At 62.1% G+C, this 14,329-nt stretch overlaps 1 protein-coding gene across 1 annotated transcript in view; it reads right to left on the bottom strand.

The window, feature by feature from the left end:
* MYO18B (myosin XVIIIB) overlaps positions 1-11,163 on the bottom strand; it is a 58,693-nt gene extending 47,530 nt beyond the window's left edge. The window contains exons 1-11 of the mRNA XM_057412412.1: positions 11,030-11,163; positions 10,205-10,359; positions 8,796-9,755; positions 8,602-8,668; positions 8,299-8,411; positions 8,008-8,178; positions 6,608-6,803; positions 5,501-5,643; positions 4,470-4,570; positions 3,912-3,975; positions 2,899-3,043 (exon numbers count right to left, since the gene is read on the bottom strand). Coding sequence (XP_057268395.1) covers positions 2,899-3,043; positions 3,912-3,975; positions 4,470-4,570; positions 5,501-5,643; positions 6,608-6,803; positions 8,008-8,178; positions 8,299-8,411; positions 8,602-8,668; positions 8,796-9,755; positions 10,205-10,359; positions 11,030-11,066 — 2,152 coding nt within the window. The 5' untranslated portion in view covers positions 11,067-11,163. The remainder of the gene's footprint in view (positions 1-2,898; positions 3,044-3,911; positions 3,976-4,469; positions 4,571-5,500; positions 5,644-6,607; positions 6,804-8,007; positions 8,179-8,298; positions 8,412-8,601; positions 8,669-8,795; positions 9,756-10,204; positions 10,360-11,029) is intronic.
* Positions 11,164-14,329: the final 3,166 nt, after the last annotated feature.

Here is a 14,329-nt window from a genome sequence, read left to right as displayed (position 1 = left end):
TTTAAGATCATCAGGTCCAGCCATTAGCAACCAGGGCTGTGGCTGGCTGGTCACTGCGCTGTGAGCCAGGCCCTGGAGGCTGCATCACCTTGGGCTGGGTTTTTCCCAGGAAGCCATCAGGCTCCATCAGGACAAAACTGTTGCTCCTGAGCTCAAGGACAAAGAGCCACGATCCTGCCAAGACCGCAACAGCAGCTGCGCTTCCCTCTACAGCAGGAAAAGCCACGTGCAGAAAAGCAAAAGGCTTTAACGGGGAGAGAAAAATGAGCAAGATCGAGAGGGCAGCCCCGGTGCAATCCTTTCCAAGAGGCGCTCGGATGAAGGATGCAGGGAAGCAGAGGAGCCCTTCCCGCAGGAGCGAGGTGGCCTTTCACTCACCCGCAGCACCGAGCTGGGGCACGGCAGTGATTTAACCACAGCCAAGGCCACGGCCGGGTGCCAGCGCCGGGGCAGGCGCTCTGTGAAGGAAGGCAGAGGGGCAGAGGCTCCCCATTGGCATCCTGCTCCCTCCGCTCACAGACCCATGGAATGGTTTGGGATCCTTTGAGGACAAAGTGTCGTTTCCATACAGTTAAGGAAAGGTCATTACAGCTCGGAGGCTGCCAAGCAGCAGAAATAATGCAGGTCCAAGGCTTTTTTCTCAGCTCTGGCAAGAAAGCGATAAGTCACCGAGTCCACTCCTGATAGACATCGATGCTCAGGAAGCTGCATAATTCATGCCCGTTGGATCCTGCTGTCACTCTCACATCGTGATGGACGTTCCCATTCCAACACCTGGCTAAACGGCTTCCAGCCTTCTGGAAAGCTCCCATTCCCCGAGCTCACAGGGTGTTCAAGGGGGGGTGAGACAGCAGGGCGCTGCGCACCAGCACACAGGACCCAGGCTCAGCCCCTCCTGCTCCATCCCTCTCCTGCTCATCCGCCCTCATGGTTTCCCTGTAGCAAGGGGCTCAGGATGCTGGGTTTGTGGCTGTCGGCGCGTGGTGGGGTTTGGGGTAACCACACTTGGCACACACCGGCCGCAGCACTGGGAGGGCTCTAATGACTTGCCAGCACTGGAAACCCAATGCCCTCTCTGAAAGGCACACGGTGGGAAGCCCGCAGGGAGCTGTGATGCTCTATTGTTACAACAGTCAGCAGAACGGATAGCTTGAGAGCGAGCTGAATGCTGCCCCCCCACTGCACCCAGACCCTCCCTCCTGGTTAAAGAGGCAAAGAATGACTGAAATATGCCATGTTCTGCAGCCACAAAGGGCTGGGAGCACTCAGGTGGATGGGGACCGGGATGCCCCGCTGGCCCCTGGCTGCATCCGCACAAAAACCCGGCTCAAACACAACTCAAAGGCACCGGCAGTCACTGACAGCGGGATGGAGCCGGCCTTTGAAACACAACCTTTTCTTCTCCGTGTTTTGCTGCCCGCAGATGTGTTTTCCACCTCAGGCAGAGGGAAGTGATGCTGCTCCCCTCCTGCTTCATTCCTGCACAAACCCAATCTGCAATGAGGGGGCAGCCATGAGCATCAGCTGCGGTGTGGCCGCGGCGCCCGGCTGCGCTGCTCAATGCCAGTGAAGCCCCAGCGCCGAGGCTCCCTTGGGTGAGATTTCAAGGAGAGGATTTGGAACATACAGCTTCAAAGCGCATGAGAGGGGAAGGGAAGAGATGGCTATCAGGAGAGAGGTTTGACCACATTAAAAGAGTCATCGCCCCCACTGAGACTTTTGCTCTACGCAGCTTTGATCCATTTTTTATCCGTATTTCCTTTCATTTCTCCCCTTTTGTTGAAACACGATGGGGGAATCAATACCAGAGCGAGTGATGCTGCGACATGCTCTGGTTGTTAATCCTGTACCCGAGTGCTTGAAAGCCACAGCCCTGCCTGGGCCCGCTATTAACACCCATGTTTGTGCTGGAGCAATTGCGACAAGGTTTGTTGAACGCAGCCCCCGGGTCGCCCCCCGGCTGAGCGATGGGATGATGGGGATGGAACATTCGGGACGGCAATGCAAAGCAGCTCAGCAAACCCTCTGCAGCCAACAGTGACCGTACCCCTCTGCCTTGGAGCTGACACACACGTCCCAAAACCTGCTCTCCTGGAAACCCTTTGATCCCTTTGCCAAGAGCCTCATCCCACACTGCAGCCTGAGACAGCAGGGTCATACTGTGCAGGCTGGAAGGGAGTTAGGGGAGATGGAGATGGAGAAAGAGAACACCAGAGGAGGAGAAAGAGAACTCACGTTAAGTGACAACAGCGTTCATCCTTTTAAAATAATTAATATATGATTAATGGCATAAATTACCATAAGATGTGTTATGACATGTTGCAGAGACATTTATAAATGTCTACGGTTTAGTTTATAGCAGCCTTTATGCAGCCTTCATAAATTGAAGTGTGTAAATCAATGTGGCTGCCTCTACAATGGGTTTGAGCACATCTTAAAATAATTTATAAGGGATAAGGCAGTTTCTATACAACCTGTATTAACAAAGTCTTTATAAATACAATCTTCATCCAGACTCATCCTATTATAATTCAGTTACTGCATTAGGCACCCAGGAGATGATAGAATTATTGCTACCTGAAGCTGTCCCTTCGTAGTATCACTGGGGACAACGTGCAAACAAATGAGTTCATCAATTCACAGACTGGTTTGGGTGCAAGGGACGTTAAAGGTCATCCAGTTCCAACCCCTGCCATGGGCAGGACACCAGCACTGAGCATCACCCAGCTCCTCCATGGGCAGCAAAGAGCTCACAGCCCCCATGACCCTGCAGCAGCCTCCGGCTGAGCATCGCTCCCGCACGCCTCACCATGCACCCCAGCACTGAACATCCGGGGGACCTGCTCCCTCCTCGAGCCCCAGCACTTAGACAAGGTACAAGGGAAGGAGCCCGCTCACCTTTGCAGGCGCCGGCGGCTCCCAGGTGGTAGATGCCGGCTAAGACGCGCCACACGGCCGCCTGCTCCTCCGTGGTGATGCCCAATGTGCCCATGGCCGCCCGGAGCTGGGCGAATGCTGCCGAGGCTTTCTGCTTCTCCTCGGGCTGCAGGGGGGAGAGACGGGGGGGGGGATGTCACTGCCTCTGCCAGAGCATCGCAGGAGCAGGGGATACGGGGGGAACGCAATGGGGCAGGAGGAAACTGTGGTGAGCAGGACAGTGAGGCTTCAGTGGAGCAGCAGAGGCAGGGGCAGTGCTCAGCCTGGCCCCTTTGCGGACCATGCACTCCCCGCACTGAAGAGATGCGGCCCAGGGCCGGTGCTGCCCGGCTCCTGCTGACCCTCTGCATCCCAGCAGGAAACCCTCCATGCTGGGATGGGGAACCCACAGGATCGGGGTACCGCGGTACCTCCCTGTGCTCTGCACAGAGCTGCTGCTCCAACAGCCAACTGCTTTGGAGCTCCCTGGTGAAGACTGAACATTGAATCCATCACCAAGTGATGTAACTGCAAATTGCTGCCATGCATCGTGGGGCTTTGGCACGATCGGCCTGATCTCTGCAAACAGCTCAGACTAGCGAGGGGATGGGGATCAGTGTTGGCTCTTTTAGCCCCTGAAAATCACATCCCGGGCTCTCCAAAGGGTGCGCTCCCCCACCCAGGAGCTGCCACTGCAGGGAAACATCAGGGGCTCTTGGTCCTGGATCACAGGATCTATCCCTGGGGTGGATGGAGGGGTCCAAGCCCAAGTGCAGACCCCAGGCAGTGGTAGCCCCAGTCCCAGCAGCTCCCATGGGGCAGATGCATTCTCACACCCCAACGTTCTCTCCTCCATGTGCCCGGTGCAGAGGCACCATCCGGAGGCACCCATCAGCCGAGGACCCAGCACATTCTCTACCCGGGGGGGGGGACGAAGAGCACACACTTGCAGCATCCCGCTGCAGGCAGTGTGCGGCTCCAGCGCTTCCCCTCACCTTTGTGAACGGCTTGATCCCAAAGGAATTGTTCTCAGACACCTGGTGCAAGTGCAGCGTTGTCCTGGAAGCAGTTACAGGAGACAAGAGTCAAGCTCCCTCCTTGTCTGCCCCAGCACTCCCCAAACCCCTGCCTGCTCCTTTACTGCAGCATCCCAGGAGCCTTGATGGGAATGCTGCCATGGCTCTGCCTACACAGGGGTTGGAGCCAGGACCCTTTTTTGCCCAGGGTAACCTGAGGACATGCAGCTTTGGGGGAAAACCAGGAACAAGCAGGGAAAGGGACCTCTATTTGATCAGTCCAATTTTGGTTCAGGTGAAAGGGCATAAAAAGCAGTAGAAAACATCCGTTTCCCAGAAAATCTCTAATATACGTGTGTAAAACCCCTGCAGCATCGCTAACGGGATCACTCTCACATGCTCTTTATCAGGGGGTCTCAAAAACCACGCTGCTGGAGCCAACTTGGTTATAGACCATGGGGAGCCCCTCGGCAGTGGGGAACGCATCCGCTGAGCACCCAGGCACGGAGCAGAGCCCCCCGGGACCCTCGCACCCACCTCTGCGCCGCATCCAGCCCCGCCAGCATCAGGGGGAAGACGTTGAAGCTGCTCTCTCCGGGGGGCTGCTGAGCGACACGGCCCCGCTCCAGCAGCATGGTCTGGGGAGGGAGCGGAGGCAGGGCTCAGGGGCAGCCCCAGGGCAGGCAGGAGGAGGGGGGACAGCGGCACCCAGGGACATGGAGATGCTGCCTGGAGCTGGCAAGGAAGGGCTGGATTTCCCCTTGCAGGGCCGTGACTGGCTTTGAATGCTGTGCACTGCAGGGTGTGCAAGCGAGAGCTGGACCGTGCCCCAGGCGTGCATCAAGGGGCATCGCATGGATGCAACACCCACAGTCTCTCCCCACCTCTGGAGGTCTGGGCAGTGTGATGGACTTCGCAAAGATGCTGCAGTCTCCAGCTAAGCCATTGCCTGAGCTTGAGGGGAGGCTGGATCAGCCTCCAGCCTTGTCAAGGTTGTTCCACGCCAGCACTGACACCAGGAACAAGTCCTTGCAGAGCTGGACTTCCCTCTATGATTGTCCCTTCCTCTCACCAGCACCTCAGGGTGGTACCAGTGCTCCAAAGAGCAAATGCAGAGATGCAGCAGTGGGAAGACCCAGCGTTCCCCACATGGGAAGCCCTGGTGCTCCCCACAGCAGACACCAGCTCAAACCCCTTCCTGCATCAGCCGAGGCCCCAGCAGCAATGATTCAAGTGCCTCAGCATCACAGCCAGCCCTGATGGTGATGAAAGCCCTCGGAGGCTCCAGCTGGAGGCTGATGTGGAAGGTGCTGCTATTGAAACGCTGAATTATGCATCTCCTCAGCAACGTTTCGTTCCAGCCCTGTTCTCCTCTCCCTGCCTGGGGACGGGTGATGTGCTGTGAGCACCCCCCCCACTGCTGACAGGGCTCCTGCTCAGCTGCAGTTTGGGGCAGCTCTGGTCCAGGAGGAGCAGCAGAGACGAGCATCACTGCCTGCCCCATCCCAGGGATGCCGGGTTCAGCCACAGCCCTCCCATCTCACCAGGCAACAAGGTCCATGGGGTACCTGGAGGTGAGCAGCCGTGATCTGGCCGGTGGCACTGAAATCCAGCGACAGGACCATGGAGAAGCGCGTGGAGCTGCTGCTGTGGCCCGTGGTCACCGACCCAAAGGCTCCCAGCACTGTGAACATCGCCTGGATCTTCTCCACTGCAAAACCAGCACCGGCAGCCCCGTGAGCCATCCCGATGGCTGCAGCGCTGCGTTGCTGTGGTGCTCACCAGGAGACAGCCAGACCATGCTGCTGCTCAGGCTGCAAAGAGGTGCTGATGGAGGCTTCTCCCCCTGCCTGCATAGGACCAGCCAGGCATGGGGTCAGCATCCTGCACCATGGGAGCACGGGAACATGGTGGGATGGGGATGTGCCAGCCTGCCCAACGCAGCACACTGCTCCAGGCCTTTCGCCACCCCTTGCTGCAAGAGCACGGTGTACCCTGTCCTCTGAAACCTGAACCTGCCTTCTAATGCTACCGACTGCTCAACAGTGCTTCCCCTCGCGTCACCGGGAACTTGATCGGGTGGGAAAAGCGCTGCCCCAAGCACGCCCCCAATTCCCTCCTGGTGCCTGCCCTGCTCTTTACCAAGGTAGTAAACGTGTTGGGTCTGGGATGCAGCAGCACCCGCAGTCCTGCCAGCTCAGGCTGCACTCGCACCGGCTGCTCGGGAGCCACCCCAAGGGCATGAATCACACCAGGAGCGGGTCAGACAGAGGCCAGCAGATGAAAACGGCATCCCCCCGGTGCCTGCTGTGCTCCACAGCCTGCAGCCTGTGCCCAGCATCCCGCAGCCTGTGCCCAGCATCCCGCAGCCTGTGCCCTGCAGCCTGTGCCCAGCATCCCGCAGCCTGTGCCCAGCATCCCGCAGCCTGTGCGCAGCATCCCGCAGCCTGTGCCCAGCATCCCGCAGCCTGTGCCCAGCATCCCGCAGCCTGTGCCCAGCATCCTGCAGCCTCTGCCCAGCATCCCGCAGCCTGTGCCCAGCATCCCGCAGCCTGTGCGCAGCATCCCGCAGCCTGTGCCCAGCATCCCGCAGCCTGTGCCCAGCATCCTGCAGCCTCTGCCCAGCATCCCGCAGCCTGTGCCCAGCATCCCAAAGTGGGACGTGGAGCTCGTACCTGAGACTCTGCCATCCACGCTGCCCGCGGAGCCCACCAGGAACTCCAGAGCTTTCCGGCAGCACGAGGTCCTGCCAGCCCCGCTGCGCCCCAGGGGCACGATGGCCTGGTCCTGCCGCTGCAGCAGCAGGTTCCTGTAGGCTCGCTGTGCCACCGAGCAGATGTGGGGGGGCATGTCCCGCTTCCCCTTGAGTGCCTGCGGGAGGGGGACAGCACAGCCCAAAGCAGGCTTCTCACACAGGAAATCCTGACAGCATCCACACTCAGGGGGATGGTTTCTCCCCAGGGTGCAAAACCCCACGAGATTCCCAGAGGAAAGGGAAATGCTTCCCAGCCTGGCCAGCTTGGCCTTGCCACACTAGTACCAGAGAGATGGTTGGGAGTTGACCCAAGGAACCTGCAGCAAAACCCACTCCATCTTGCCCCTGAGCAATGGTTCTGAGCATCCCTGATCCTGAGTGTCTTCAGAGCATCCCCAGGCCCAGGTATCCCCAGAGCACTCTCCCACCCTGGGCATCCCTTGTCCCGAGTGTCCTCAGAGCTTCTCTGGCCTGGAGCATCTCTGGTCTCAAGCGTCCTCAGAGCATCCTCCAGCCCAAGCATCACCTGTTTCAAATGTCCTCAACGCATCCCCTCTCTGAGCATCCCCAGTCCCCAGTGCCCTCAGCACATCCCCTCTCTGAGCATCCCCAATCCCCAGTATTCTCAACACATTTTCCTCTGAGCATCCCCAATGTCCTCAGCGCATCCCCTCTCTGAGCATCCCCTCTCTGAGCATCCCCAATCCCGAGTATTCTCAACATATTTCCCTCTGAGCATCCCCAGTGTCCTCAGCGCATCCCCTCTCTGAGCATCCCCAGTCCCCAGTGTCCTCAACGCATTTCCCTCTGAGCATCCCCAATGTCCTCAGCGCATCCCCTCTCTGAGCATCCCCTCTCTGAGCATCCCCAGTGTCCTCAGCGCATCCCCTCTCTGAGCATCCCCTCTCTGAGCATCCCCAATGTCCTCAGCGCATCCCCTCTCTGAGCATCCCCTCTGAGTCCCCAGTGTCCTCAATCCCCTCTCTGAGCATCCCCAGTCCCCAGTCCTCTGAGCATCCCCAATGTCCTCAGCGCATCCCCTCTCTGAGCATCCCCAATGTCCTCAGCGCATCCCCTCTCTGAGCATCCCCAGTCCCCAGTGTCCTCAACGCATTTCCCTCTGAGCATCCCCAATGTCCTCAGCGCATCCCCTCTCTGAGCATCCTCTCTCTGAGCATCCCTTACCCCGAGCATCCTCAGCGCATCCCCGCCCCGCGCATCCCCGGCCCCGGCAGCGGCGGTCGCACGGTGCCCCCTGCCGGCCCCGCCGCGCCCGGCGCCCCCCGCCTCTGCCCCTCGGGGTGCGGTGGCCGCGCTCACCCTGCCCGCGGTGCCGGTGCCGCTGTCCCGGATGGACACGAGGCTGGGCCCGGCGAACGTGCAGGGCAGGCGGGCGCGGTAGCGCTGCTGCAGCGTGTTCATGGCGCTGCAGGGGTTGAGGCTGAGGAGCGCCGCCAGGTCCTCGGCCAGGTCCAGGCTGGGGGGGTTGCTCTGCAGGAAGAGAGACGGAGCCCCCCCACGTCGAGCAACGCCACCGGGCCTCGGGCAGCGCCGGGCCCCTCGGGCAGTGCCAGCCGGGGCCGTGCCCGAGCCCTGGGGCCGATCCCTCACCCTCTGCACGCGGTCCTCGTCCACCTCGGTGACGCTGCCGTCCGCCTCCCGGCGCACCCGCACCCTCCCCGCCGGCAGCTCCGGGGTCCCCACGTCCGGCTTCAGCTGCGTGGCTGCAAGGAGAGGCCCGTGAGCCCCCCGGCGCGGTACAATGAAGGGGGATGCATCGTGGGGGCTGCAGAGGGGCCGTCTCCAACGGGACACGGAGCAGCGCCCGGGGCGCATCCTGCTCCCGGTCACAGCTGGGCTGGGGACACCGCTTAGGTTCGGTGCTGAAAAGCGAGGGCAGAGGAAGGCAGTTACCGAGCGTGAATCCATCCTCCTGAACAAGCCAGACCTTCCCCGCTTCGTACCAGGCATCCCCGGGAGCCTGCAGGGAGGAGAGAAGGGAATCCTGCAGGACCCAGTGGAAACCGCACTGGACAAACTGCATCTGCCCCCTGACAGCAGCAGGAGCCCTGCTGCCTGCCTGGCCCAGCAGGCCCTTGGTACCTTACCTGGTCCCTGTCCGTGCTCTCGCCTGTCTCTTTGCTCTCTCCTGGCACCTCTTTCCCCTCTCCCAGCTCTTCCTTCACCTTCCCCACCTCTTCGGACTTGTCCTGGGCCCCTCCTGGCTCCTCCTTGGGCCCCTCTGACTTGTTTGCAGTTTTTCCAGGCTTTTTGATTTCCCTTGGCTCCTTCCTCCCATCTCCAACGTCTTTCTTCATCTTCTCCGGCTCTTTCCTGCCCGGTCCCAGCTCCCTCTGGGCTCCTGCCTTGGCTGGAGGCTCTGCGGGGCTCGGGGGTGCCCCCTTCTCCTTCCTGGTGCTCTCAGGGACCTTGCCCCTGTCCCCCACCTTTGCTGGGGCTTTGCTGGGGCACTGGGGGCCCTTGCTGGGTGCAGGGGCTGGAGGCTGGGGGCTGGCCCCTGGGCAGGGGTCCCTGGAGCTCTTCTCAGGGCACAGCGGCTTCACTGCCTTTAGAGCCTCAGGGCGAGGGGTCTCCACCAGCTTTGGGGCAGCCGATGTGGGGGTCAGAGCCTGGGGGCTGCCCCTTGGGCAGGGGTCTTTGGGGCTCTTCTTGAGGCACAGCGGCTGCGCTGCTTTAGGAGCCTCAGGGTGAGGGGTCTCTGCCGGTTTGGGGGCAGCCGGTGGGGGGGTCAGAGGCTGGGGGCTGCCGGGGTCCTTGGGGCTCCTCTTGGGGCACGATGGCTGCGCTATGGGAACCTCCAGCCGTGGGGTCTCTGCTGGCTTCAGGGACGCTGCTGTGGGGCTGGGTGCTGGGGATGGGGCTTTGCTGGCGCTGGGCCCTGGCACAGCCCTCCCGGGTGGCAGCTCCTTGGGTGAGGGGGGAATCACCCCCTTGCCCCCCTGCCCCGCTGCCTGCAGCCCGTTGGGCAGCGCCCGCCCGTCCTTGGTCCCCTCTGCTCCAGCTGCTGCGGTGACCCCGGCTCCGGCCCCGCCGTCCGCTGCCACGGGCTGCAAGGGAAGGAGGGGAGGGGGGTCCAGCAGGGACAGGGCGAAGGACCCAGCCCCACGAGGGATGCTCGCGCCAAGCACAGAGCCCCAGCCCTGCCCTGCTCGCTCCAGGCAGAGCCGATGGCTGCAGGTGGCTGCATGGACCTGGCTGCACGGGTGCAGTCGGCACCATCCCCATCCTCCTCCCTCCCGCTTGGCCACTTCCCGGGTCACCGCTTGGTGCCGTGCCCAGGGACACCCCTTCCAGGTGAACCAGGGAGCCTCGTGCTCTGCTTAATCACTCACCTTCTAATTAAGCCAGTCAAGAGCCCCAGGTTGATTTACGCTTGAGGCCCTGCCATCCAACCCCAAAACCACCTCAGGCTTCGGCCCCGCAGCCCCCAGTCCCCAAGGCCCTGCTCTGGCTGGGCACAGACAGGGACACCCCTTGATGCCAGGGCTCCTCTCACCTCCTCTTTGCTGCTCGCCTTTTCCTTCCTCAGCTTGGCCGCCTTGGCCTCCTTCTCGGTCTCCCTCACGAGCTGCTTGATGAACCCCCCGGGGATGACGGACAGAAGCAGGGGGGGAGCAGCAGGGGGTGGCCCCCGGTCCTCGTCCCGGATCTGTTTGCAGGAGCAGAGGCTGGTTATGGGCACGGACAGGGATGGGAGCCCCGGCAAAGCCAACCCCGTGGGCAGCAGCACGGGCACAGAGCCGAGCACCAGCTCAAGGCAGGGCCAGCGCAGCGGCCGCAGGTGCAGGATGCAGGATGCTGGTAATGCCGTGAGCCAGCCGTGAGCACCGGGCTGTGGTGAGCAGCAGCAGAAGCACTCAGAAGCCCTGCAGGGAAGCACCAGGTTTCCACACAGCAGGTCTGGCTGCGCTGCCAGCTCTGCCCAGCACCAGCAGCTCCAGCACAGCCATGGCAGGAACCATCCCAGCTGCAGTGAGTCCAGAAGCAGCTCCCAGCATCGCTGCGGCCACATGCGGATCCCTCCATGCCCGGTCCAAGCTGAACCCCGTTTCCTGCAGCCCCCACAGCAGAGGCTCCCCCAGCACCAAACCTGCAGAGCCCTGCCCCAAACCACAGCAGAAACACTCAAACCAGACCACTGAGGCTGCAAAGGTGCCCAGGGCTGCAGGGCTGGACACAGCATGAGTGATGCGCCCTGGAGCTGCAGGGACACCAACCCTGGAGCCATGCTGGGGGGTGGCTGCAGTGTGTCCCCCACCCAGCACCCTGCGAGCATCCAGCCCCAAACACCGCTGGTACCACCCCAGAACGGGACTTTCCTTCTGCTCCCAGAGCGCCAGACGTGAGGAGATGGCCATGTCGGCGAGCGATGGGGCGCTACGGGACCCACGGGCAGAGAGAGAGCAGAGTTAGCCAGGGGCTACCGCTGGCCAAGGGGCCACGCTCAGAGCTGTGCACTGAAGGAACGGGGCTTTGGTGTGCCGGGGAGGGCACAGCCATCAGCAGCCACATCCAGCCCCTGCCGTGGCCCAGGGAGGTGATGGCACAAGGTGCTGGTGGCACCGGGGCAGTGCTGGGGCCCCGCTGCCCTGCACTGGGCGGCTGCAGGAGCCAGCCCGTGCCCCGCTTTGGGCTGACCCCGGCTTCACCTGTCGAGATCATTCATGCCCCGAGCGGGTCGGGGCTCGCCCGGCCCAGCCGCTCGCTCCAGCGCCCGCATCGCCTTGTACAGTAAAGGGCAGGAGCGCCAGGAGCCGGCTCAGGAATGTCATCTGCTCCTGGGGCAGCGGCCCCCCGTGCCACAAGCCCTGGCTCCCAGCGGGGACAGGCACTGCCCCGCCGCTGTGCCCCCGGACAGGGCTCGGTGGTCCATGGGGTAGAACCGGCCCCAAACAGCGTGGCTGGAGCCCAACAACACCCGGGGCCGGATCCTCAGTCCTGCTCCACGCAGGGGGAAACTGAGGCACGGAGAGGGCACGTGCCTGGGCCAAGCACACGGCACGGCACGAGTGAGGGCTGGGGACCGGCACCGGCACCACCCCGGCTCCCCCGCTCAGGGATGCGGCCCCATGCGGGGCTGGTCCCCACGCGGGAGCCGGCTGGGGGCTTGCTCCTGCTGGCACCCAGGACCCGCTGCCATCGCGGTGGCGGCCAAGATCCGAGGTCCCGAACCACCCCCCCCCCGCACAGGGCAGGAGGCACCGTCCCCGTCCCCGTCCCCATCCCCGCTCCCACCGCAGCCCTCCCCGGCACGGAACAGCGGCTGGAGCCGCCGCTATCGCCGTCCGCTCCCCCCTAAAAATAGCCGCGAACGCGGAGGGGCCGCGGCCCCGTGCCCGCGCACCCCCCCGGCCCCCGCGCACCCCGACCCGCACCCGAGCCCCCGAGCACCCAGTACCTGGCGGCGGCGGCGGCGGCGGCACCGGGACCGAGCGAGGGGAGCGCGGCCGGACGGGACGGGACGGGACGGGAGCGGCGCCTCCCCCCGCGGCAGCTGGGCTGCCCCACGTGGCACGGCTAAAAATACCCCTGGACGGCGGAGGGGAACGCGGGGCCTCCCGCCCCTGAGCCCCCCGCGCACTCCCGGGGGTGCACCCGGGTCCCCCCCATCGCGGGTCCGCAGCCGGCAGCAGCGGGGACCTGCTCTGGGCTGACGCGGCTGCCCCATCCCCGGCGGTGCTCAAGGATGGACACAGGGCTCAGAGCAAGCTGCTCCAGTGGAAGGGGTCCCTGCCCGGGGCAGGGGTTGGAGCTGGATGGGCTTTAAGACCTCTTCCAACCCAAACCAACCGTGATTCTATGGTTCTAATAGAGTCAGGTTCTTCTCTTCCTGACGTGCTGTGAGTGCCCTTGGGAACAGCGTGGCCCACGGGCAGGACGGGGCCAGGGCCACTGCAGGGCTCTGCCAGCAATGGCCTGGGGCTGGAGAAAGCTTTTCCTGGCAAGGCTTCTTCCCCTTCCCTTCCCTTCCCGACCTGCTGGTCCCATGGGATGGGGCGGACCCCGGGATGGGTGCAGGTGGCTGCACCAACCCTCCCGGAGTGGATTCCATTTTAAACATGAGTAATCCCATTAACTTCAGATCTTTGCTGGAGCGGGTTAAGCCGTGGCAGGGGTTGGAACTGGATGAGGTTTAAGATGCCTTCGACCCAAATCAATTTGTGGTTCTGTGACATGAGCCAGCCCTGGCTGCTCTGCTGCTGCAGGAGGGGACCCCGGGATGTCCCCTTGGAACACGGGTCAGGGCACAGGCACTGGACTCCGGGAGCACCCGGCCCCTCACATCCCGATAAGGGGAGGATGAGCTGGGGAGGGACCCGAGAGGAGGGCCCAAAATAGCCTCCAGTCAATGGAAAGAAGTCACCGCAGCGCTAAGAGCAGCGCCCTCAGCAGCACGGGCAGGGAGCAGGCAGGCACCCGGCGTCCCTGGCATCACCATTCCCAGCCTCACCTCCCCACTGAGCTCTGCCAGGGATAGGGCACATGGAAGTGCCACCAGGTAACCCCACAGTGACCATCAGGATCCATGTGCCACCCACCACCAGCACCCACCACCCGGCCTGGGGCTCAGGCCAAAGCCAACCTGCAAAGGCAAAACCCAGCATCCCCCTCCAGAGCTCCATGGATGTGCTCAGGCATCAGCACCCACAGCTGGGAAAGCTGTTAGGAAAGGAGGTAACTGCTGGTCTGCAGGTCCCCCACAGGAGGCTGAGGCCGTGCAGTTTCAGATCATCCCTCCCATGGTCCCTGATGGCACCACAGCCATGCGGGAGCCCCTGCAGGGCTCATGGCTGGGCATGAGCTCTTGGAAAGCTGCTGTTCATCACCCAAAACACACCTCATGGGCCCTGCCAGGGCCAGGGTTTGTGCTGCTCCATCACACCAGGCCAGAGATCATCCCTCAGCCCCCTCCTCACCACAGCAGGCACTGTCCCATCTGCAGCCACGAGCGGAGAAAGCACCAACAACCACAGTTCCTCTGGTGAGCAAAGGGCAGGTGGCGATGCAGGGATGCGGGGATCCATCCAGCCGGGCAGGGACCGGTGAGACCGAAAGAACCAGGCGGCAGCACACACGCAAAGGACGGTTTTTATTGGGGTTCTCGTGGTATGAGAGCAGTTGCACTGACCAACACACAGAAGCAGCTTAGCTGTGCCAAGAGAATCCTTCCAAAACAGAAGAACGGTGGGATGAACCAGGAGTAGCACATCACAAATCCGCGGGGACCTGGAGCTCACCCCTGGGAGGAGAACCCTGCGCGTGCAGCAGCGAACACGGGGCACCCCCTCCTCTGCACAATAAATATGAACAGAGCCAAGTACATAAAACAAAGTGATTCTCGTAGATACAATATCTAAAGGTATTTACACACACTGGCTTGTCTGACCATTAAATTACACACTGAAAACAGGTTCTCTTTCAATATAGCTCTTTAAACGACTCGTAGCTACTCATGTGAATCTGCTCCTTTTAGTTTGTCAAGGACTGAATGCAGTCACTGAAACAGTGCTCATAAAACACCTCTCTCAGGATGCTCTCGCTTTATTCTGTTTTTCAGACTCATTTTTAGTTGCCACCTCGCCTGCTCTCTCCTCCCTCCTTTTCCTTAAGGAAAAGTTGC

Source organism: Pezoporus wallicus, unplaced genomic scaffold, assembly GCF_028554395.1.
Source record: "Pezoporus wallicus isolate ANWC-B61680 ecotype Strahan unplaced genomic scaffold, APGP_CSIRO_Pwel_v1 contig_13850, whole genome shotgun sequence".
Taxonomy (NCBI): Eukaryota; Metazoa; Chordata; class Aves; order Psittaciformes; family Psittacidae; genus Pezoporus; species Pezoporus wallicus.
This window is presented reverse-complemented; position numbering and strand designations above follow the sequence as displayed.